The 22,914-nt window shown below is 40.9% G+C and overlaps 1 protein-coding gene across 1 annotated transcript in view; it reads left to right on the top strand.

The window, feature by feature from the left end:
- FER1L6 (fer-1 like family member 6) overlaps positions 1 to 22,914 on the top strand; it is a 68,894-nt gene that overhangs the window by 30,948 nt on the left and 15,032 nt on the right. The window contains exons 17-36 of the mRNA XM_054270408.1: positions 768 to 887; positions 1,942 to 2,094; positions 3,402 to 3,588; positions 4,152 to 4,276; positions 6,217 to 6,351; positions 6,893 to 7,042; positions 8,247 to 8,357; positions 8,973 to 9,134; positions 10,282 to 10,465; positions 10,651 to 10,835; positions 11,389 to 11,511; positions 11,643 to 11,682; positions 12,652 to 12,767; positions 13,870 to 14,001; positions 14,927 to 15,052; positions 16,066 to 16,193; positions 17,435 to 17,605; positions 18,820 to 18,980; positions 21,916 to 22,058; positions 22,639 to 22,727. Coding sequence (XP_054126383.1) covers positions 768 to 887; positions 1,942 to 2,094; positions 3,402 to 3,588; positions 4,152 to 4,276; positions 6,217 to 6,351; positions 6,893 to 7,042; positions 8,247 to 8,357; positions 8,973 to 9,134; positions 10,282 to 10,465; positions 10,651 to 10,835; positions 11,389 to 11,511; positions 11,643 to 11,682; positions 12,652 to 12,767; positions 13,870 to 14,001; positions 14,927 to 15,052; positions 16,066 to 16,193; positions 17,435 to 17,605; positions 18,820 to 18,980; positions 21,916 to 22,058; positions 22,639 to 22,727 — 2,741 coding nt within the window. The remainder of the gene's footprint in view (positions 1 to 767; positions 888 to 1,941; positions 2,095 to 3,401; positions 3,589 to 4,151; positions 4,277 to 6,216; positions 6,352 to 6,892; positions 7,043 to 8,246; positions 8,358 to 8,972; positions 9,135 to 10,281; positions 10,466 to 10,650; positions 10,836 to 11,388; positions 11,512 to 11,642; positions 11,683 to 12,651; positions 12,768 to 13,869; positions 14,002 to 14,926; positions 15,053 to 16,065; positions 16,194 to 17,434; positions 17,606 to 18,819; positions 18,981 to 21,915; positions 22,059 to 22,638; positions 22,728 to 22,914) is intronic.

Below are 22,914 nucleotides of genomic sequence, written 5' to 3'. Positions count from 1 at the left end.
ATAAGCATTGATGCAATGATGATTACTGAAAGCACACTGCTTGGGGTTTTTTTCTATTTTATTTTCTATTTGATTGCACTATATGGGAATGCTTTGTAATTCATATGAATATAGTATCCATGAGCATTTATTTTAATAAATCCCACTGTACTTAATAAAGAGCTGTCAGATACACTAAAATCAATCAGAAGGTGTTGTTTTTAAATACCAATAAGGCATTATAATAATCAGATTATTTTTCTCATCCAAGCATCTTAAAATGGAATGATGCTGAGTTCAGTGGAAAAGCACCGAATTTACAATTTTACAAATTTACTGCTGTGGTGATGCTGAATTTCATGACTAGTAAAGTCTGGCCTTTGTAAGGACCTTAGGAGGAGGAGTTTACTGGACCTATAGTCATCTCCAGGGAACCAGTGAGAAGAAACAAAACTGTGTGCAGGTCATCTGGATATTTGTTACCTTTTTTTACTGTTTGTAGCACAAAAGATTGTGCCTTCTGTGGATCAAAGCCCAGTATTTCCAGGTGGCAATCACATGTTCTTTGGGACTTCCATATATGCAGTATACAGACAAAGACAAAAGGGGGACATTCAATTTTTATGTTGTCCAGCTCCAAAGAGTTGGTCAGTTTCTGTTGTGACAAAGAAACATTGAACAACGCGTCTCCCATCTTCTCTTTTCAACTTGAATCAAAGACTGTTTCTCGTCCACTTCAAACTACTTGATAACAGATGAAAAGTATATATTGTCTTTCCTCACTGCAGGAAGCAATGTCCAGTGATGCCAAGGGAATCATTCAGCAGCAGAAAAAGAAGATGCCAGTGGATGAAATGATCCATGAGACTCAGAGCTTTATAGACAAAATTAGATTCTTGGTTGATGAGGTAATCCACACAGAATTCAGAAAAAATTTATTTTCATAATCCCATGTGAATAATAACTTCTGGCTTGGTTATCCAAAGAGTTCTCCTTCAGATATCTGGACCTTATTCTCTTTTGCACTAAATGGAGCTGTTATGAAACCAGAGTAGGAAATATTGTGCTGTGTGGTATGGAGAGGATGCACCACAGATTCTTTTTTTTTTAATAAGGTTATCCCATACCTGGTGCCTTGGAGAAGCCAGCTTTGTGATATGAAATGTCTCCACCTGTATGGACACCTGTGTGGATTTGGACTGATATAAGCTTGGGGTGCCTGTATCATTTAGCCTGAGAATAACAGAAAAATTGATACATTTGGTTGGGCCAAAATCCAGCCAGTGGAAAGCCTCTGCCTCTGAGAGCTGCCTCTGCTAGCAAACCTAAGAGGGCCATGGCTGTTCCCTGGCACAGAGAGCAAGTGGCACAGTTGCATGGTTTGCATCCTACACACAATTCTCTTCCTTCCTAAAACAGAGCGACCCTGCTTACAGCTCCTTCAGGGAACAGCCCGTTGGCTGGTCTTTTTTCCAAACCACACTGAAGCTTTGTTTGGGGAACATTATCTGGGACAGAGCAAGGCAGTCTCACTGAGCATTGTCACAAGCAGAAAAGATGATCACATGGCAGTGTTTGAGCTTGGTCCTGCTCCTTTTTGGTTTGCTGGTATAGATGAAATTGGTGGTATTTCCATGGTAGTTGCTTACATGGTCTGTGGTTAAGTTATTTCCTGGGACAGAGACATACCCACATTCTTAATTTTAGTTTCTCCTGCAATTACTTATGAAGTAATCCTTAATCACTCTATAAAGCTCTTTACCTTCAGCTGTAATTAGAAATTGAGGTATGGACTGCAAAGCGTGAAGTGACAGCCTCATTTAATTCAGAGGCATATCTGCCACTCCACAGGAGCCATGAGGGCATCAGCTCTTACTCTTAGAAAGAATGCTTCAATAAAAATATGATGGTGGTGGCTCACAGAAAGAATTCAGTTTTAGTTCAACATGCCTCATTTAACAGCCACAGCATACAGTGCCTGATGTGTTCATTTGGATGATCAGCAACAACAAGAGAGTTGCATATGCCAGAGTCCCAGCAAAAAACATCCTCTACTCCCCAGCAAAAGAGCAGAGAGGCAAGGACTGTGGGAAGATTAAAACTCATTTCCTGAAGGTAAGTCTGTGGCACACTGCAAACACCCTAGGTAATGCCTGGGGAGAATTTGGTATTCAGATTTCTTCCAGGGATAGTATTTTACAGATTAATCTTTGTAATATAAAAATTATGTACAGATTTGTATCCACCAGTTATTAATATTTGCTTGTAACATTTATACTTGTCATTCTTTAGTCACTCTATCATTGCCAGGCTTTTTATGTATGAGTAATTAATTCCCTCACTACTTGTTATGGGAAGTATAGAACATTGTTCATCAATGGCTGTATTCATGAACAAGTAGAAAATGTACAGCCTCTTTGCTGACAAAAACATCAGAATGCAGCACATGAAAGCCTGTGAGGAGACTGGTGAGAGATCAGCACTCAGCAACTCAGTGAGGAAACCTAGGTATTCAGGGGTAACACAGGAATTATTTATACTTTCTATTTAAAACATGCTTAAGTTTGCACAATATATGGGCAAAAAAACCTGTTATGGGATTATTCATGATAAAGGAAAGCCCTAGTGGATATAGGCCTACAAAGGTAGTGTGACCAGTAGCTCCTAGAGTGGAATATTGCGCAATGTAATTGTTACTGTGACCATCAGGAAAAACCCAAATACTCCAGACAGCAGTAACTCCATATAATGACTTTTTAGTGGTTTTTCACCTTGGACTTCTGAGAATACTCCCATAAGGCACAGCTAAAGAACAGATCAACATATCCAAGATCCTGAGATACTTGCCATAGGTACTTGCTAAGAAAAGTATTGTTTGCCTGCATGAAATAAAATATTCTGCAAATAACTATCCAGCCCCTTCAATATCAAGAATTACCTTAGGAACAGACAATACTAAACTCTGAACTTAGCAGATCAAGATGAAGTAGGAAGGAAGAAAAAGGAAATAAGAAGTCAAGTAACATTTTGTTTTCTGACCTGCCCAATGGCATAATACTTTTAGTAGTACATGGGACTAACTACTGGATATGCATGAACCGGAAAGTGGGCTGAAGTCTGGGCAAAGTAGGGGATAAAACAGCACTTAGATGTGTGCAGCTGTAAGATAGTGTGTACAAAGCTGTGCATATTTGCATTATGCAGTTTACATAGACTGTTAGTTGAGCAAGCTACTAATTCCTTTCCTAAGAACCCCAGAAGTTTCTTGTGCTGAATGAGTTTCAGAGTCACTCACTGTGAAGAAATGCCATTTATCAGTATATCAGCTCAGAGAATGCTCCTTTATTTTACTCTGGCTTGGTAAGACTCAGCACCCAGCCATCTCACTTGAGCTTGTTGGTAACACTGGATTTTTATTTCAGCTCCCAGGCAAGCGCCCTCTGGGCTGGACTGTGCAAGCAAAGGTGGACATCTACCTGTGGCTTGGACCCAGCAGCTATGCCCACAGTGCCATGGACAATTTGCCTGTAGGATATGAGATTGAATTATCATCTAACACCAACTCAGGGCACAGTGGGCTGCCCTCCTCTGCTTGCCTGCTGTATAAAAGTAAGGCACTCTTTCTTCTCCCTATTAACAATTAAGAGAAATGGCCCCAAAAGCTCTAGTTCAGTGTGGCACAACCCCTGTGTAAAGTAACTGTTCTAAGATCATAATGACTTTGCTTCTTCATCAGAAAAGGCTGGCTTCATTGCCAAGTCATCAGTTCTGCCACTGACACTTTGTAGATGTCAGGGAAAGAAGGAACTTGCTCACTTGCAGTTTCTGTTCCCTCTCCCATGACTCTGTCTCCTTGTAGAGGAAGCATCCCTCAGTTCTCCTGATGATGCGTAGAACACCTAGTGCATAAGAGTGATGGCAGATAATAAAAATTGGCCAATAAAAATTGACACTTAATAGCCCTGCAGTAGAGATCTACATAATTGATTTCAAGTGAATTCAGATGTCTTGCAGAACTTCTGAGTGTCTCAGGTGCTTCTTTAGTAGGACAGCACCAGCAACAGTTCCCCTTGTCAGATCCTGGTTGGAAAGCAGCTGGTGACTCTCCCCCCTGCCCGTGTGCTGCACAGTTTCATGGAGCTGATGTTGCTGTTTTCTCTGCCCTGATGCAGCCCTGCACCTCTTCCAGCTGAGAGCCCACATGTACCAGGCCAGGGGGCTCATTGCTGCTGACAGCACTGGACTTTCTGATCCTTTTGCAAAAGTTACTTTCACATCACACTGCCAGACCACAAAGGTAAATTCCAAAGCCTCTTTTGGGTACTGAAAACTCTTTTGAAAATGGTTTGGGTTTTTTGGGTCTGGTTTGTGTGGGTTTTCTTTAAGAATTAAGATATGAAAAGGGAAAATCTTGGTTTGGCAAGGAACTACCTAGCAGGAAAAGTTAGATGCCTGCTGTTAAAGAGCTGATCTTGAAAGTGCTCTGCAAACAGGCACAAGTTTACATGTTACCTACTACTCTAATAAGAGGTGCAGCACTACTAGTTTATTTTAGCTCAGATATCAGATTCTCTGGGACTTTGTAGCAAGTGTTCCTTTCTTCACATCTTTATTTCTGTGTTTTGAATTTGGACAGTTGTCATTGCTAGGTATAAATGTGGGTATAAAGATGAGCCCTCATGGTTCTCTTTTCCTCCAGCCTGTGCATTCAGTCACTGAGCAGAGTGAAAACTTTTCCCTGGCTCCTGTGGCCATGTGAGCCAGCACAGCCCTCTGTGATGGAATGTGGCAAAGCCCACTGGTGGTTGTAGAGCCTTAAAATGGGAATGAGCTGAAAACAGAGAGGTGGGAGACTTAAAGGCTGCTAAAATATGCCCAGTAGGGAATGGGCATCTCCCTCAGGAAACTCCAGGGATCAAATGGGCACCTGTGGGGCCTTGAGAGAGAAGTGGAAACTTCTACAGAGTTTCAGCAAGAGGGGTTGAGGTACAGCCTGGGCAAGTGAGCAGGAGGATGGTTCCTTACAGAACATGGAGACTTTCAAAGGTCCTGAGCCCTTTACAGCTACCCTGGAGTTAAAATTGGGCAGGAATTCTGACAATCATGCCACAAACAGAATTTGCTGAGCCAAATGTGGTCTTGCTTCACACCTAATATGGTCTTGCTTCAGAAAAAATATTTAACCCTCCATCCAGCCCCTCCCTGAAAAACTTCACAGAAGACTGTTTCAATTCAATTAATTCTAATATTCCTCTGACATTTTATTCTGTTACAAAGCAAGTTCTGTTGCATATGCCAAAGGGAGAAAAAGTAAAAACCTTTCTCTAAATTGTAAATGCCTGCTTGTGCTACTTCTGCCTCAGGGTTATTAATTGATTTTTTCCTGTAATGTGATTTTAACTTCTAATAGAAGATGGTGAATGAATCAAATTAAATTTGTGTCTAGATGCACCAGATTCTGGAAAGTAGAATTTGACCCCAGAAAAATATGTGTTTATAGGCACAGAAGTGTTAAATTTATTTACTGCCTGAATAAAATATTGCAGCTGATAACTTGCATGTTTTCATAAGAGTTTCAGCTAAGAGCCAATAAATGGTAAGGAACCTTATTTCCATTCAGAAGAATGAGAGCAGGTTATGAGTAATTTTGCAGTTGGCACATTTTTCCTCTTTAACTGTTATCTTTGTTAAATGTAATTTCTGCATAGACAGTTAAAACATTCTCTGTGATGAAATGCTATAAGTATCCATGTAATTCAAATTACAACAAATTAAAAACTTTTAATTTCTTATGAGTGATTCATGAAAAGACCTTCTTTCTTTTTCATAAAGTGCTAAGTGTCGTTACACAGAACTAAAAATAAGATTGAAAAAATGTGCCCTGGAGAAGTGAAAACTGGCCTCAGCTGGGGACAAAGCTTTATTTTAATAGCACTTGGCATGAGCCTGCTCTTCTGAACCAACAGCTTTCCTCTAACTTTAATACTGAAGTTCGTCTACACAGACTGGTTGTCATGTATTGATATGCTTTTAGGGATTTGTGAGGCAGAGAGGGAAATGGAGAAATTGGAGGTACCAGCCTCACAGTGAAGGATTCATATTCTCCTGCTGAAAAGTGTGGTGTCTCAGCCATGGCATTGCTCAGGCTGTGGAAAAGGAGGTCACCAGCAGATGAGCACGTCCTGCTGGGGGGTACTCAACCAAAGAGCTCATTGAACAATTCCTCTCTTCCATTAGATCATTTCTCAGACATTGTCCCCAACCTGGAACCAGACCCTGCTTTTCAACAACATTGTGCTTCACGGTGACAAAGAGGAGATCGCCCAGTTCCCACCGGAGATTGTCATCGAGCTGTACGATGATGATGCAGTGGTAAACTCAGAGTTCTTCTCACTAAAACCGGGGCTTTTACACCCTACTGCAAGCATGAAAGCAGAGCTGAGTCACTGAATAGGCTTTAAATGGATCACCTTGCTGGACAGAGCTCAGTGCTACTGTGGTTTGCAGTTTAACATCTGAGAACAGCCCTGAGATTCACTACATGGCCTTGCAAAGATGTGGCCTTTTATTTTCCCCAAGTGAATCTTCCTCCCAAAAACCAGTTTACAGAAATCAGAAGCATCTTGCCCCCAGGCCCCTTGATCTCTGCTGTAAATATTGTGCCTAGGTCTGGGTCAAGACCATGCGCACTCTGATACAGTCTCACTGACTAAATACAGACCTCAGAAATTTTGGATACACTGAAGAGCTGATAAGTGCTCTGCTCTTCCTCTTCATAGCTGCCTTGCATCTTACCTTGGACTTTCCTTCAGAAGGTTTTTCTTTTTTATAAATACTAATTCTGCATCATCTCAGCTCCTATAACTATTGTGAAATCCAAATCCATTTGACCCCCATATTCTCCTTTATTTAGGGCAAGGCAGAATATATTGGGTCTACAGTGGCTGCCCCTGTGGTGAGACTTGCTTATCAGAACTATGAACCACCAAAACTTTGTTACCACCCAGTGCACTGTGGAAGTCTTTCAGGTGGAGACCTTCTTGCCACATTTGAGCTTCTGGAGGTAAATTTGACTTTCTCAACAATTACACTTTTACACCCTGGGGCTCACAAAGTTGCCATGGCATCAGAGTCCATGATATCTTGAATTAATAGGAACTATGAGCCATTGGGCCTCACAGTCCCCATGCAATTCCTGTCACCCCTTCCCCCTTGCCAGGGGCCACTGCTCACACACACACACACCCCTGCCACACTTCACAGGCTGTCAGCCTCCTTTGCCTGACACTTGCCCTGCCCTAAACTCTGCTCTGCCCTGAGAAACTGTGACAATGCCGCTGCCATTGCAATGAGCTGCTGTTTGGAGTAGCACACAGCCCTGCCTACCAGCCTTGAAGCTCCCGTATTGCTTTCACTTTTAGGGAAATGAAAAGGTGAATAGTAAGGATTGAATTAGGGAGGTTGAGTTTTTAGATACCCCTACTATATTATAAGAATTACATGGTTTCCAGCTGCAAGACAAAAGGAAAATTCAGTCCTGGTAGATGCAGGATTGGGGTCTATTATGCCAAGATTTCAGGCAATTTCACTAAAATTTGCAGAGCTATCAGTTAAAGGTAAATTCCGTCTGCTGAAATCCTACAACAGTTTATTCTGAAATCTGAAATGGGAAAAATGTGGAATGTCATAACATGTCTTACTGATAAAACAGGCTTTTAATCATGATAATTATTTATGTCTGGTGAAATATTACACCACATGGAATATTTCCTCATAGTGGTGTCACAGGAGAGGATGAGGGCTTCAGACAAAGTTCATTAGAGAAGCCTTCCAGCTGAGTCACAAGGTGCAGAAAGGATCACATCTAGAATCTTCCTGTGGAAGCCTTCTAAGCAATTTTGCTCAGGACTTTTGTTAAATAGAATTACCACGCTTTCCATTTTTAGTAAGTAGAATTACCATGCTTCAGTACATGCATGTCTTTAGGGCAAACTATGTCCTACTAGGTAAAAGGAGCCTTTTTTTTCAGAAATATATTGAGTCACCCAATCTATTGAATACTTTTTCTGCCATACGTTTTGGCATCAGAGCATGAGAGGGAGAATTTCAAGTCACATTCCTCTCACAGCACAACAGTTCTGCTCTGCAGCTTGTCTTATAAAAGGGATTGAACTGGTGTGTTCAATGGGCCATTATCAACAGATACTTCCAATACTGGTTTTATTTGTTCAAAAACCAGCATGAGTTACAACTGCTTCATTTTTCAGATTCCTGAGTCAGATCCAGACAGACTTCCCCCACTGGATCCACCAGATATTGGCCAGATTTACCCAGTCCCAGCTAACATACGGCCTGTTTTAAGCAAATACAGAGTGGAGGTGAGATACTTTGGCTATTTCCCTTTCCTAACCTCATCTCCTTTTATTCTCTTGTTGAACTGTAACAGTAACTGAAGATTTTACAGTCTTGATCAATATGAGTCACATGGAAATAGGATATGAGGTCATGCAAGGCTGTGCTTCCACTGAGGGGAACAGTGGGGCTGTGTCTCAGTCCTGACCTGCTGGGACTTCTCTTGTGGCAGAGCAAGGCTGGTGGATCCAGCTCTGTGCAGCCAAGGAAGCGTCCACAGGAGATGGAGAACTTCCCCTGGCAAATGGCACCCCTGGAGCTGCAGTTTGGCATCAGCTGCCTCACAGGCTTTGTCCCTGACTTCAGTCAAACAATGCCTTCTGCCCGTGTACCAATGCCTACACCTTCCCTGCCCTTCTCTCCTGTACAGTGTGTGTCCAAAGTAGCCTGATATTAGAAAGCTGGGAAAAGAGGCAGCTATTCCTCTCACTGCAATGCCTGACGCTGCCCAGCCTCACTGTTCACTGCTGCTCATTCTGCAGCCTTCACACAGCTGCTGCCAGCCCATTTCCCCATGGCAAGCCCGGGTTTCTGCAGGCTGACAGAGTTTGTTCCTCTCTGTTTCTCTCTGCACACTACAGGTGCTGTTCTGGGGCGTTCGAGAGCTGAAGAAAGTCCAGCTCCTGTCCGTGGATCGGCCCCAGGTTCTCATTGAGTGTGCAGGGAAAGGAGTCAAATCCTCTGTCATACAGAGCTACAAGAAAAACCCCAATTTCACTGGCCTGGCAGACTGGTTTGAAGTGGTGTGTACAGCATGCTGCCCCTTGCCTGTCTGTTCTCTGGGCAGACAAGGTGTTAATTACCATTATCTTCCTTTCTTGTCAAGTAATTTGTTCTGTGTCCTGATTAAATACTAAGGGAAGTCAGTCTTCGTGCAAAAGCTACTGATTTGAAAATGCTTTAAAAGACTTCTGCTAAAACCATATGATAAATATGATAAATAATACAACTATATGATAAAAGAAGATTACGTTAAGTCCCAAGTAGATAAGAAAATGTGTTGCAATCAGATTTTTAGTGATAGGTTGGAACATGTGGGCAACTAGCAGAAATATATTTATTAATTTTCCTTCTCCTTTCTAATTTTGCTGGGTAGTGTTCGATTTCCTTTGTTTTCATTCCATTCTTGCAACTTTCCTTTGTGTGTTACTGGGTTTTTAGGGGATTGATCACTTTTGGCTTTTGAGCTCAGGATCTTCTTACATTGTCACACCTGCTTTTATGAACTGCAAAGTAATGTTGGTTGGGTTATAAGAGCTGGCACAGTCACCAGCAGAATAAAACAGTCTGTTCAATTTGCTCTTGAGAAAAGTATATCAAAACAATAATATGGGTACTGAAGTACAGTTCCTACAGTATTTTTAGTCCTATTGTACTGTCCTAAGGGCTGTTTTCCTCTTGGTAGTTCATCCTATAAGGCATGTAGCCACCCAGGGCCCACATCTCGTTGTTGGGCAAACTGAGGCAGATAGGGCAGATAGCCTTCAATAAAGCAGCACTGGAATTGGGACTCACAACTTCCAACACTGTATTTCATCCTTCTGAACGCTCCTGATTCTGCCAGTTTATTCTAGCAAGAGATGCTTCAATATGAGAGCATGGGATTCATCCCAGCAGCATGGTCTGTACAGTACACGCTGTATGTTAAAGAGTTAAAATTGTATTTTAAAGAGTAAAAATTGTATTTTAAAGAACAAAATTTTTAGATTTTGCAGAAAACAAAAATCATATTGCCTGTGCTGAATGCATTTTGCATTATGAATATATTCATTTCTAAGGAAGAGAAGGGAGGGAAAAGTAGAAGCCTTATTGCTGTGCATGAGAAATATTCTAGACATGTTCTATGTTCTCTAGCAATTCTCTCAGGCTGCTGTCTGTCCCCTGCACTAGGAGCTGCCTGAAAATGAACTCTTGCATCCACCACTAAGCATCTGTGTGGTTGACTGGAGAGCATTTGGGAGGAGTACTCTTGTTGGAACACATACCATCAACTGTCTTAAGCAATTCCTATGTAAAACCCCATTAGGTCTTCAAGTTGCACCTAACAGAGTAGACATTGCAGAAACTGAGAAAGGTAAGTGCTCAATTCTGACCCAAATAAAAAGATAAAGGTCCTTCTTAGAGGTTTACACTTAGGAGTATGCTTTATTGTGTTGAGTGTGGGATCAAACCCTTGATCACATGATTGTTTGATGATCATCAAATGCTACGATGGTATTTCTGCAAAGTCTTACCTAACTTGCAAAGTTTCAATTTCAGCTTCCCCTGAATCATCCCAGCCTGCTGAACTATCTCAGGAAGATCCATTTTTAGCTGATGGCATCTATGCTGAGGTGGAGCAGGGTAAATGGACAGTGGTAGAGCCAGACCCATCCCTCACAGCACCTCCTGCCACTGAGCCAGAGCACTCTGCCTCTGAGCCAGGGAAAGAGAAGAAGCACAAGGTGGGTACAGCTGAAGGCACCAGGTATTCCCTCCTGCAGTCTTGCAGATTTCAGCCCTTCCTTAAGAAGTGGTAACCTATTGACCCCAGGTTTAGAGAATTTGGGTATTGATGTTGACACCCACACTATCTTGCTGACCCTCAAAAGAACTAATTAACAATGCAGCTTTGACCCCACGGAATTTCATTACTTCCACTGATAGGTTCTTAAAATTCTTGCAGGTTCAAGCTGGAGAAACCAATTTGTATCTGGATGTTTGCTTCCCTTGAAACATCATTATTTATTATCTGTGTAGATTTGCCTGTTGTATGGGTCACTCCTGTGGCAGTGTCTCCAATGTGTAAAGTCATGGCAGAGTCAATAGAAAATACAGAGGCAGATTTAATAATAAAATGATCACAATTTACTGTCTCAGAATAAAAGACAGAGAGAGGAATTTATATTGCATTTTGTTTAACTCCTGGAGGCTGAAATTTTCTGTGTATACAGCTGTTCATGCTTGATGCCATGACCAGTTTTAATCAGTTCTAGTGCTTTCGCCATTGTTTGGTAGGAGATTAAAAAATCCATCCGACGGTCAACAAAGAGGAGAAAAAGAACCATTGCAGATGAATCAGCTGAAAATGTCATTGACTGGTGGTCAAAATACTATGCTTCTGTGCTCAAAATGCAAAAGGTGAGTCACCCAGCATGCCCAAACCTCTCACAGATGAGCAATGTTGTAAAAGCAGATTTACTGCTGAATGATTCCTTTTCGGTATTACACTCATAATGAGGACTTTGTCCATCGTGTTTTTCTTTTGAAAGGCAAAAGGAATTTTTTCCGGTGAAGGAAAACCTGAAGACAGTAAGTAAATTATTTGCATTTTTCTAATATTTTGCACCAATATTGTCTCTAGTGTCACTTTTGTACTATTTTGCTGGCAACAATTAATGTCTGGTAACAGAGTACTGTTGGTGTACTGGGTTCTTTCCTCTACTGCTGATCAGATGATGGGTAGGTTAAAACTTCACAGTCAGGGTTGGGTTAACATGAATTTCCTGTCAGTCAAATATATTGTAAATTCTCTTCTGATCATTTTTGTTGCAAATTTTCACCTGTGATGATAAGCATTATACATATAAGACCTATCTGACATTAAATTAAATATTTAGTGCTATTAAACACACAGGAACTACTCAAAAAAATGAAAGTAAAGTGAACTCAAAATCCAGACTTCAGCCAAAGAACTGAACCATCTCACTGTAACTTTTGAGGGCTCAGCCTCTTTTTGTTTGGAAATCCCCTCTCAGTGTTTGGAATCTGACTTTAGTCTGGTGTACCTCCTCCCATTTCTCACACTTCCAGCCTTTCACCAGGTGAAATACACCCTATTTTGAGATATTTTTAAGCAGAGAAGGTACTTTGGTCATCCTGATATCTGGAGTAGCTGTCAGCCTAAACAACAGTTTTCAATTTTAAATAAACCTTGAATTTTATGTGAAAGCTGATGAAATCTGTTTATTTGGACTGAGGAGGAGTCAGAGAGGGAGGAGAAGGGTGGTCTGGAGGTGGCCATTGAGGAGGGGGCCATACAGGGCACCATCACACTTGGGCCAGCAAGCTCTGTATGAGCACTGGCAGCCACAGAGGGCACAAATTGCCACCTCCCTGCCTGGGAGCACCAGTGGTAAAGAGAGGATCCCTATCTCTGGCAGTGGAGGAATAGAGAAAAAGCAAGGAGGAATCTTTAAAAAATGTACTTTGCATCCCTGTGTGAAGCATTTTATGTACTTTGCTTACTAAGACATGCATGATATTGTTAAATTTCTGCAGATAAGCAGACTTCTGACCACATAGCATTGATCATAGAGGATGAGCCAGACAAAAAGAAGAAGGATAAGACATTGAAGAGGATGCAGAAGGAAACTCCAAACCTAGCAACACTGCAGGTAAGAGAAAAGTAAGGCTGAGGTAAAGCTGTTGTTATTCACTGTCTCTCCAAAGTTTGACATCACAGATGAGTTTGGCAAACCCTCTTTACACATATTTCAGACACTTTAAAATGAATAAAACACACTAAATTATAGTGATAATGGCCTTCAGCACATGTAACACAGAGGAGACCACGGTGTGACCCACTTGGTCTTAGACATAAAATTTATTGGTGTAGACAAACCCAGAGAAACTTCAGTGAAATTCAGTTTTGTTGTTTGTATGTAAAATACTGTAGTTGGAAATTCCAAATTTCATGTTAGAAATATTGCAGCCTATTAAGAATGTCCTTAAAAAGAGGTGTAAAGCATTACTGTGATGGCTAGTGCAGCCTCCCTGACGGAAAATAATACTCAGCTCACATTAGATTTGGTTGGGTAATGACAGAAGGAATTCAAAGAAAACTATATGGGCTGTGCAAAATGCCTGGAGAGATGAGAGGCTTGAAAAGATTAGAACAGTTTGGATTAGATTGTGGCTGAATAATTGGGAATTTGAAACTCCTGTTTCCATTTTTTAAGAGATGGCAGTAGTATAGACCCTTCCATTTAATGCTTGATAAATTACTGGGGGAGAGTATTGAAAAAACATGTTCTTTGAAAAATTATTTGGTCTTTTGAGCTATCCTAAAGCTCTGTCCCCACAGCACTTTAATATTTTCTGCTTTGCTCTCAGGTTTTGATGCATTAACACAAATAGAATGGGTCAGTTCAACAAAGGAACAATACAGGAAGGAAACAGAAGCCAAGAGCAGCACATCCACAATTTTTCACTCACACCAGTGGCTACAAATGTTCATTTTGGCCCCTCCAGATTCACTTCCACCTGCTGCATTAATGTGTTATTTCAGTAGCTGGGGAAAGCCTTTGGTTGAGGACAAAACTGGTCCTGTTTTAAATGGGGAATTAACTTATTTCCTCAAGGACTTTTGCAAAACCTTGGTTTTTATTAAAGTCTGCATTTGGGTCGAAATGAATTTCTATTCATTCTCTAATAAAAAAAGTTGCTATAAATATATTCACTGCACCACAAAATTTTTGCATTCTTCTATTTTCAAAGATTTATGAAGGAGATTTGGAGAGTGAATTTAATAACTTTGAGGACTGGGTGAAAACTTTCCAGCTCTTCAGAGGAAAATCTAATGATGAAGTTCATGCTGATGCTGAAGACAGAATAATAGGAAAATTTAAGGTAAGCTTTAATGTTAATTAAATGGGTAATAATTTAGAGATTTTAGGTTTTAATACATATTTCAGGTATGCCAGGGATGAAAGAAATAAATATTGCTAGTCTGTTGTAAATAGAATTAGTTTTATTATATCTAGAGCCAAGTTTTTTCCTTTCCCATCATCTGATAGAAAAAAAGGATCATCCAGGACCAGGTGTTCACTTCTGTTTTGAGATGAGAAATCACAAGGAGTTTGAAATTACAGAAGGGGAAGAAGAGATATTATGTAGTCCAGATTTCACTGATGCAATTTGGTTTCTACACTTTCAGTTACAGAACCTTAAATGTAATTTTATGTAATTTTAGTGTGGGCCCTCACAGCTACAGCCTCCTCCAGGGTTCCATCAGGCAATCTGAAAAGTTCAAAGCCTGAGTAATGTTATTAGGATTTGTTTGATTAAACTCATTGATGCTTCAATTAGCTTGCAATGCAGATTTCTGTCCAAATGACTTGTTAGTTGCTTTCAGGCAGTGTGAGCTACTCAGCAACATGAGTCAGTATTGATTCATATGAGCTGCAAAAATACAGCTGGATTCCTCTCACACTCTTATGAAACTCACTCAATGGAATTATTAATTTGCCAATATACAGCTAAGGTCAAAATATTATTTTTAAAATATTTATGATAAGAAAACTAGATTTGGAAGACCTACAGGTATTAGTTTAAAATAGGCACAGAGATACTCCTTGTAAATATCTAAATATGATGGTACCATATTGCAGAGAACAGACAAGTTAAAAGGTGATGTTTGGTGCAATGCAGTTTGGGTTCCTTGTGAGGGCTACCACAAAATACGTTGCATGAGTTATGGTTTTTTCATTCAAAGGGTTGTTTTTTATTGCAATTGATCTGGTTTCAAGGGAGATAAAATTCCATGTATTTCCAGGGCTCCTTCTGCATATACCCAAGTGCTGAGGATGGCAGCTTGCTGGATGGAGGGCAGCCCCGCATCCTGCAAGGGATCCCCCCAAACCACCCTGTCAAAGTGCTCATCAGGGTTTATATCGTGGCAGTACGTAGACAGATGCTCTTTTCACCTTGAAACAACTTGGATTTTTCTTCTCAACTCAGTTTACTTTAAATGTCTTTGTTTAAGCTTCTGAAAATCCTCATCCATGGAGTTTGGGCTTTTTCTTTGTCATATTTCAGACAAAGTTTCATACTGTAGAAATGTGTGTTCAGAGTAGAAAATGTTACATATATTCCTCACAATAAATCTGGAGATTTCTGCAAGATTGGAGAATCACTCTACTTGTTGAAACTAAAAGCTCTGGATACATAACTAACATAGTATAGATAACCTGTTCGAGCCACAATATGCAAATGCAGCCAATTTTAATGAGTAGAGTTGTTAAAAATGACACACATTTAAACAAAACCTCAGTAAGGGGGAAATTGTAGTGTAGTTTTGAGGGCCTATGAGTAGCACACTATGAAAGTTCTACAAGTGAATAAATTTTCAGTAAAGGTAGAAATACAGAGCACAGGATGAGAAACAAAGCTGTGAGAGGTAAAATGGGTAGCAGAAACTGGTGTTTCAGAGAAACAAGAGAGTTGCAGGCAATCTAAGACAGAATGATGGCATGCAAAGAGATTGTGGCAACAAAATATAAACAGATAGTTTTACTTCCTGAATGAATATATGGACCTAGAGGTCTTTTCCAGCCTTAATTCTGTGATTCTATAAAGAGTTGGTTTGCACTGTTCAAGGCTCTGGAACAATATTTGTGGTTAGTCTTTCCTGAATCCTACCTGCACTTGTGCACCCAGCTTCTTCTAGCATTGCCTTTCCTGCTCAACTTTTTCTATCTTAGTGATGGGACAACATTTCCAGCTTTGCAAACACTCAAGATCATGTTTTTGTAGTAGCCTAGAAAGCCTCAGGCCAAATTTTACATTACATGAGGCAGGCAAAGTCCCTGAACTTCCAGAACACCAGGACCAGGCAGGAAAACCACAGTCCTGTGTAGGGACCCTGCTGTATTTAAGCAAACTCCTTGAGGACGCAATTTTCCTTCTTTGCAGGCATTTAACCTCAGCCCAGCTGATCCAGATGGGAAGTCAGATCCCTACATTGTGCTGAGGCTGGGAAACACAGAAATCAAAGACAGGGAGAACTACATCCCCAAGCAGCTCAACCCCATATTTGGAAGGTCAGTGATGACTTATTTTTGTATTCAGTGTAATTTGTGCTTTATCTCTTGCTGTCACTGTGGCTGTTACTGTTTGCTATATGCTGATTTCTGCCTGTTTGGATGTTTTGTAATTCTGATGGTCAAAACGTTGGGAATTGGTTTCACACTGTATGATAATAAAATTTTTCATTTTCATACCCATCAAAACATACCAAGTAATGCAATCTGTGAGAGGTTTTGCAAAATGATGTGTGAGAGGAAATGAGGCAACAAATGATAATTGTCTGTGAAAATTAATGCAATCATTAAGTTTAAAGCAAAATAAATATCAGAAGAGTAAAGTGTGATTTCACGATCTTTGTTGCTGTTTCAGGTTGAATAGGGTGCTAAATAAATCTCATAATTCTAGAACATCTGATTTTTTTTAACTCAGACAGCCAGGGGCAAGCTGTCAGTAAAGATCCAGTTTGTATTATCAATGCTAATAGTTATTTATAGTTTTAATGCTAATAGCTGTGACCTTTTTTTTCCAGTAAATTTCCCTATTTTCAGAAGGTTGAAAATATTTTAAATTGGGGTGGAGGAAATTAAGACAGAAAAATGACACTATTTTGGACTGAAAGTACCCTAGAACAGAGGGAAAAGTAGAAAACTCATCTTTCAAGAGACAAAGCTCAGTTTTTTCTGTGCTTTGGAGAAATCTGGAGCCGGTGTTGTGATCAGGATGTTCTGTCTTTCACTAATTTGTCAAATCCCTTTTACAATCACATTTATATTTTCAACTTCCCATCACATCTCAACAATACTGATTCCTGAAAAATGCACCTAGTGAAAAGGAAGCTCTTTGCTTTCTTGAGATTTATTTAAAACTTTTGCCTGATCATCTTGTTGGGTGCTCCCAAATTCCTATATTCAACATTTTGCAAGAAAACAGAAAATACTTAGATGTCCCTTTTGGGGGTACTGAAAAATGTGTGAGAACCCTTGCATTCAGCTGTATTAGCATTACTGGATTCAGGATTGTAGGAAAAATCTTAGGAGTGTTCACAGGGTGCTAGGGGAGCAGGGGAAAGAATACACTTTTGCACTGTGTTTCCAGCAGGTTCATGTATTTAATTGAAGCAAAAAGCACTACCAAAAAACTCCACTGTGTATGAGAAGAGGCACCACTCACACAGTGTTTGCATGGCATTAATTAGCCTAGCCTTTGAGGTTTCAAAAGTGATTTGCCTTCACATAGGTCTCAATTTTTCCTGTAGATCATTTGAAATACAAGCTACATTCCCCAAGGATTCCTTGCTCACAGTCTTGATCTATGACCATGACTTCATTGGGACAGATGATCTTATTGGAGAGACTAAAATTGATTTGGAAAATCGTTTCTACAGCAGACATCGAGCCACCTGTGGGTTACAGAGTCAATATGAAATGTAAGTGCTTCTATAGGAAATGTAAGTGCTTCTATAGGAAATGGAAGTACTTCTATAAGAAAGGTAAGTACTTCTTCAGGCAGCAGCAGAGCTCACAGTCAGTGACTTGACTCAAAGGAGAAATTACAGATGTGTTCCAGATCCAGCACAGAAGTGTCACAGAGGGTATTTTAATTAAAACTCACCTAAGAGCTTAGAGGTGGCTTTGGTTAGCTGCCAGCCTCAGTGGGGAATGGATATTTTTAAATTAACAGCACTGTTGGTTCAAGAAGTATTTTAGATAGTAAACAGCTGATGTTTACAACATACCTGCTTGATAAACTGCCTTTGGACAGGCATAAAGGACAAATGGACAGGTAAAGAGGGAAAAATCTCTCAGAGAAATCATGCCAGGGCTCTCCTTTGCTCTCTGCTATTCAGCTGCAGTGATTGCAGCAGGGCTGCTGGGGCTGGGGTGGCACTGGGGGAGCAGAGCAGGGGCAGAGGCTGCTGACACGACCTCTGTGATGGGCTGAGCCATGGGGCAGTGAGCCTGAGCTCCTGGTCCCTGCCAGACAGCTACGTTCTCATGAACCTTGCACATAAAACATAATTAATGCAGAGAAAGTCAACCTAAAATAACTCAGCTGCCCTGGGGTGGGGCACTAACCTGGGAGATGTGTGTTTGGGACTCCTCTATGATTGTTTCTCATTTTTTCTACAAACCAAGGGTGGACAATGTCAAAAAGCAATCAGGAACACATACCAAACCCCAAGCTTCCCTTGCCAGCTCAATCTCCAGTGTGAGATATTTCTTCATGTGCTTGTTACATGTCCAGATAACCTGAGCTTGTTCTTTGCATCTGGGAACTGCAGAATAATTCTCCTTGAATGGAGGCAGCACATGTAGTCTCAAATCTTTTAGGTACAACAGGGAACAAGCTCTGTTCCTTTTCCTCATGGGAGGCCTGCCCATGTTATTACTTTATCTAAGCTGTAGCAAGGCTGCCTCAGTTCTCCTGTGTTTTAAGACAAAGGAGTGGTTATCTCCAAGGACCTGAGCAGAAGGAGGCAATGTCTCAAGTAAGTAGAAGTGCTGAACAAAGGAAAAGTTTGACTGAGCTGGTATCAGGACCACTGACCACAAAGTGAATCTCTGCATTGAAATTCCTGATCTGTCAGTGCACTATTATGAAGGAAACCTCACCCATTTTTCACTCTGTCCCCTCTTGCAGAGAAGGGTACAATGCCTGGCGAGATGCAACCAAGCCAAGTGAGATCCTCACCAAGCTGTGCAAGGACTACAGAATCAATGGACCCTTCATGAGGCCAGGAGAGATACAAGTAGGAACAAAAATCTTCAAGGGACAGACAGTCTTCACAGAAGATGAGAACGGTAACAAAGTAGTTCAGCATCCTCTCTTTGCCTTGTAGCAGTACAAGGAGCCTGCCCAGATGTATCTGGAGGCCTGATAAGCTATGAACTGCCAAGATGGAGTTCATAGCCTCTGTCTACTGGAGCCTCTGTCTGCTCTTAAACCCTCCTGTAACTCTGGCAATGAAGGCTGTGTCTGTATGAGCTTTTGCTGTAGCTTAATTGCAAAAAATCTGTAGGGTGAAACAGCTGCTGCTGATGGCTTGACATCCTCATGGTGGCTGTTGGGGAGTACCTTGGACTAGGTCCTACTTGATCCCAAGGACGGGATGTCCAAGATTGGTTGGAGTGTGGGGGACCCTCTTGGAACATGTTTTCTGGCTTAGTGTTGGTCTGTGCAAGCTCTGAAATCCCTCCCCACAGATTATCAAAGCATGGGAAGTCAGGAAGAGTCTTTCAAAGAATGTATTCTCTGTCTAAATCAAAACACTGGAATAGACAGACCCAAGAAGTGAGAAGTAGAAGGAAGGGAAATACTGTTTTGAAGGGAGTTACTCAAGGTCAGACAAATTTCTGACCATAGTTATATTCCAGACCATTTACCAGCCAGTCCTACCTTTCCTCTGTTGTTTTATTTTCCTCCTCTTGGTTTCTGCCACTCTGGTTTCCCTTCTGACACAGCACTCTGTAAATCCAGGTATCTGTGAGGTCCATGGATCCATGATGCAAATTACTGACAGAGCTCCTTGGTTAAAAAGAGGTCAAAGCAATAGGGACCTCCACATCACACTGGGGGAGAGTGGGACAGAGTCATCAGGGAAAGGTGCCCCTGCCCATGGCAGGGGGGATGAACAAAATGGTCTTTGAACATTCATCAAACCCAAACCATTCTATGACTCAGTTTTGTACTTAGAATAAGGAAAACAGATGTGAGGATTGAACCTTTCAAGGGGAGTGGAAGGAGCTGGTTTCAGAGACAGTAGTGGACACTGTGGCAGTGTAAGAAAACTTCCAGCCCCTTATCAGTGTTGGTTTGTCTGTGACACAATTCTTCTTAGCAACTACAAAATACAGCTCACACCTTGAGTGGAAGGCTGCCAAGGAAGCACTGTTGAAGGGAGAAGAGTTGATCCATTTTTGGTTTCTTGGCCTGAAAGAGATTTTTTACTCCAGTATTACTGTTTGTTTTCTTCACTAGCAGATGACTGAGTGTGACTACAGCAGCAGGATGTCTCAATCAAAATTCTGGTTCACTAAAATGAGCTACAGACAAACCAATGTCAGATAAGATGATGAAAATCAGAAGCAAGGAAATATAAAACCAGATGGTAAAGACCAAAAGTCTTATGTACACAAGTTTTTCAATATTGTACAGAAATAGTTTATCGCATGTAGAGTTAACGTAATTTCTCTCCAGATTGCTGTTCTGACAAGTACATCTGGGTCCTTATTTCCTGATGGATTACTGGGGTGGCCATCATTTGGATCTGTAAAACCAACAAAGGCCACAGATTTGAGTTCTAGAGGCATACTGAAAATGGAAAGCAGTCCCATTTCCACTTTACAGATTGAGAAAATTATAATTATCCATCCGGCTTTAACTTGCAAAGGAAGGAAAAATTTAACTTTGCTCTAGGAGCAAAGAAGCTGGATAGGATAGGATAGAATAGGATAGGATAGGATAGGATAGGATAGGATAGAATAGGATGGGATGGGATAGGATAGGATAGAATAAGAATAGGATAAGAATAGTCTGGTTGGAACAGACCTACAACAATCGTCTAGTCCAGCTGTGTGTCCACTACTCCTAGGCAGTCTAGGATTACCTGTAGCCAATGGGAAGAAATATGCATCTTCAGAGGTGAAAAAAAATCTTTAGAAAGGTTTCTTTGAGAGGATACAGGATATTGTAGGATAATCTGTGTCATTGTTACTGAGGCTGCGTGACTGAATAGCAGCTAGACACATGACTTTTAGCTGGCTAAAATTAGATGTTGGTGCACAAGAGGGAACCAAGATTCATAACCACAAGATCATCCTTCCTCAATCTCTGAGCCATTAGGGAGGTTTAATACCTACTGTTTAAATTCCAAATAAGTCTTCTGCCAACTATCAGTAATTCAGATATAGCAACACCCGTAGGAAAAGTGATAACAATATGTTGACACAAATAAATCTTAACCTGCTTCTCACTTAGGGACTTCTAATCTAGAAGATATCACTTGTCAAAAGTCTGGGCTCCTTTTGTGTGGAGCCCACACAAAAAGGGAGGAAAGAGAAGTCCAAGAGCTCGAAGGGCTTTCTCTGCTTTCTAACATCCACACTGCTTTCAGTATTAGCCCTGGTCCCTCCTTGAGGAGCCATTCTCTGGGATTCTCTGGTTATCCCTTCCAGTGGCCAAATGAGAGGGTCAGGAGGTGAAATGTTCTTGCCCATGGACTTCAACTCTCTTCCTCTGAGGTGTGATTCAATTCTCTAAGGTCTTTGCTGTTGCCATTACAGAGTAAAAGGAGGCATAGCTAACTTCTAGTGCCTATTTACTGTCAGCTTTGTCAAATCCAAGTCTCCTTGTCTTTCACAGGCTTTAAAAATTTGCAATTCTCTGCCAAAAGTATAACTGACATGTCTCTTCCATTTTTCTGTTAAAAACTGATGCTGTAGCAGTGGAATGATTTGCTGTATTTACAGGAAAAGTAGCAGTGGAATGATTTGCTGTATTTTACAGGAAAACTGCTGCCTGAGAGCTAATCTTCTAATTAACCCAATGGGTCCCCTTATTTATGCAAATTAGAAGTATTTCAAGGCCTTCTTTATTTGGCTGGAATGCATAAAACCTTCCTCTTAACTCAAGCAAACTTTTAATGACTACCTCTAATAACTAATGAAACATATTGCCAAGGGGTTTAATATTATAATTCAGCTCTCATTGTTCTTTTTGTTTTACTCTTTCCTTTAGAGGAGCCAGTTGAATCATACGAACATCTCTCCCTAAAGGTTTTACGTGCTTGGGAAGAGATCCCTGGAGCTGGCCACAGACTGGTCCCAGAGCACATTGAGACCAGGCCCCTCTACCACAAGGATAAGCCAGGCATGGAGCAGGTAGAGCAGCTCAGAGGTGGTGGTGATGGCAGACCCAGGAGCAGTTTTCATTCCTTCCAGTTATCGTGGTTTCTATTTGTAACTGCAAACCAATGGAGCCAGCACTGCTGTGCTGCACCAAATGTGAGACTTTGCACAGTGTTAACCTGGAAATGGTCAGCCATGGGTGTACAAAGCCACTTTCCCGAATCCACAGTGATCACACAAGGTGGAACTACCAAATTTTCATTCTTTTAAATGCTTTACTTTATTAAGTTAACAAAACCTCTGCTTGTATTTAAACCTTGATTTTCTTTTTTTTTTTTCTATTCATCGCATACTGTTTTTCATGGATTTTACCTTGAAGCTGACAGTGTTTGAGCTCTATTTCAACTTCACCAAATACCTGAAAGATTGAAAAAATATGTGCACAAAAAAGATATTGTATAGAAAGTTCCTAGATTAAACCATAGTCACAGGATATTGAGCTGGTTGGGGCTTGTAGAGGAAGAGGTGATTTTGGATGTCAGAACTACATTGAAAGCCTTTTAAATCCTCTGTGAAATAGGGTTACAGGGATGTTTATCTCTTTGTTTTCAAGGGTCGTGTACAGATGTGGGTTGACATGTTTCCTAATGACATGCCTCTGCCAGGACCCCCTGTGGACATTTCACCAAGAAAACCCAAAGGGTAATACTCTGTGTTTCCTCCCACCACAGTGGCAATAGCTCTCCAAAGACTGAGTCTTTCTTAAGTGTCTAGAAATAAATAGAAAATGAGCTACTAAAACAAACTCTCCAGTCCAGAAGAAAGTTTTCTCAAGTTCACATGACTTCAAATCAAAGAGGAGCATCTAGTTTGGTTTCCCCCATTAAGC

The sequence above is a fragment of the Melozone crissalis genome, unplaced genomic scaffold (genome assembly GCF_028551555.1).
Source record: "Melozone crissalis strain CALT ecotype California unplaced genomic scaffold, PUWL_Pcris_2 ptg000002l_1, whole genome shotgun sequence".
NCBI classification, from domain to species: Eukaryota; Metazoa; Chordata; class Aves; order Passeriformes; family Passerellidae; genus Melozone; species Melozone crissalis.
The sequence above is the reverse complement of the archived record's forward strand: the minus strand, read 5'-3'. Positions and strand labels throughout refer to the sequence as shown.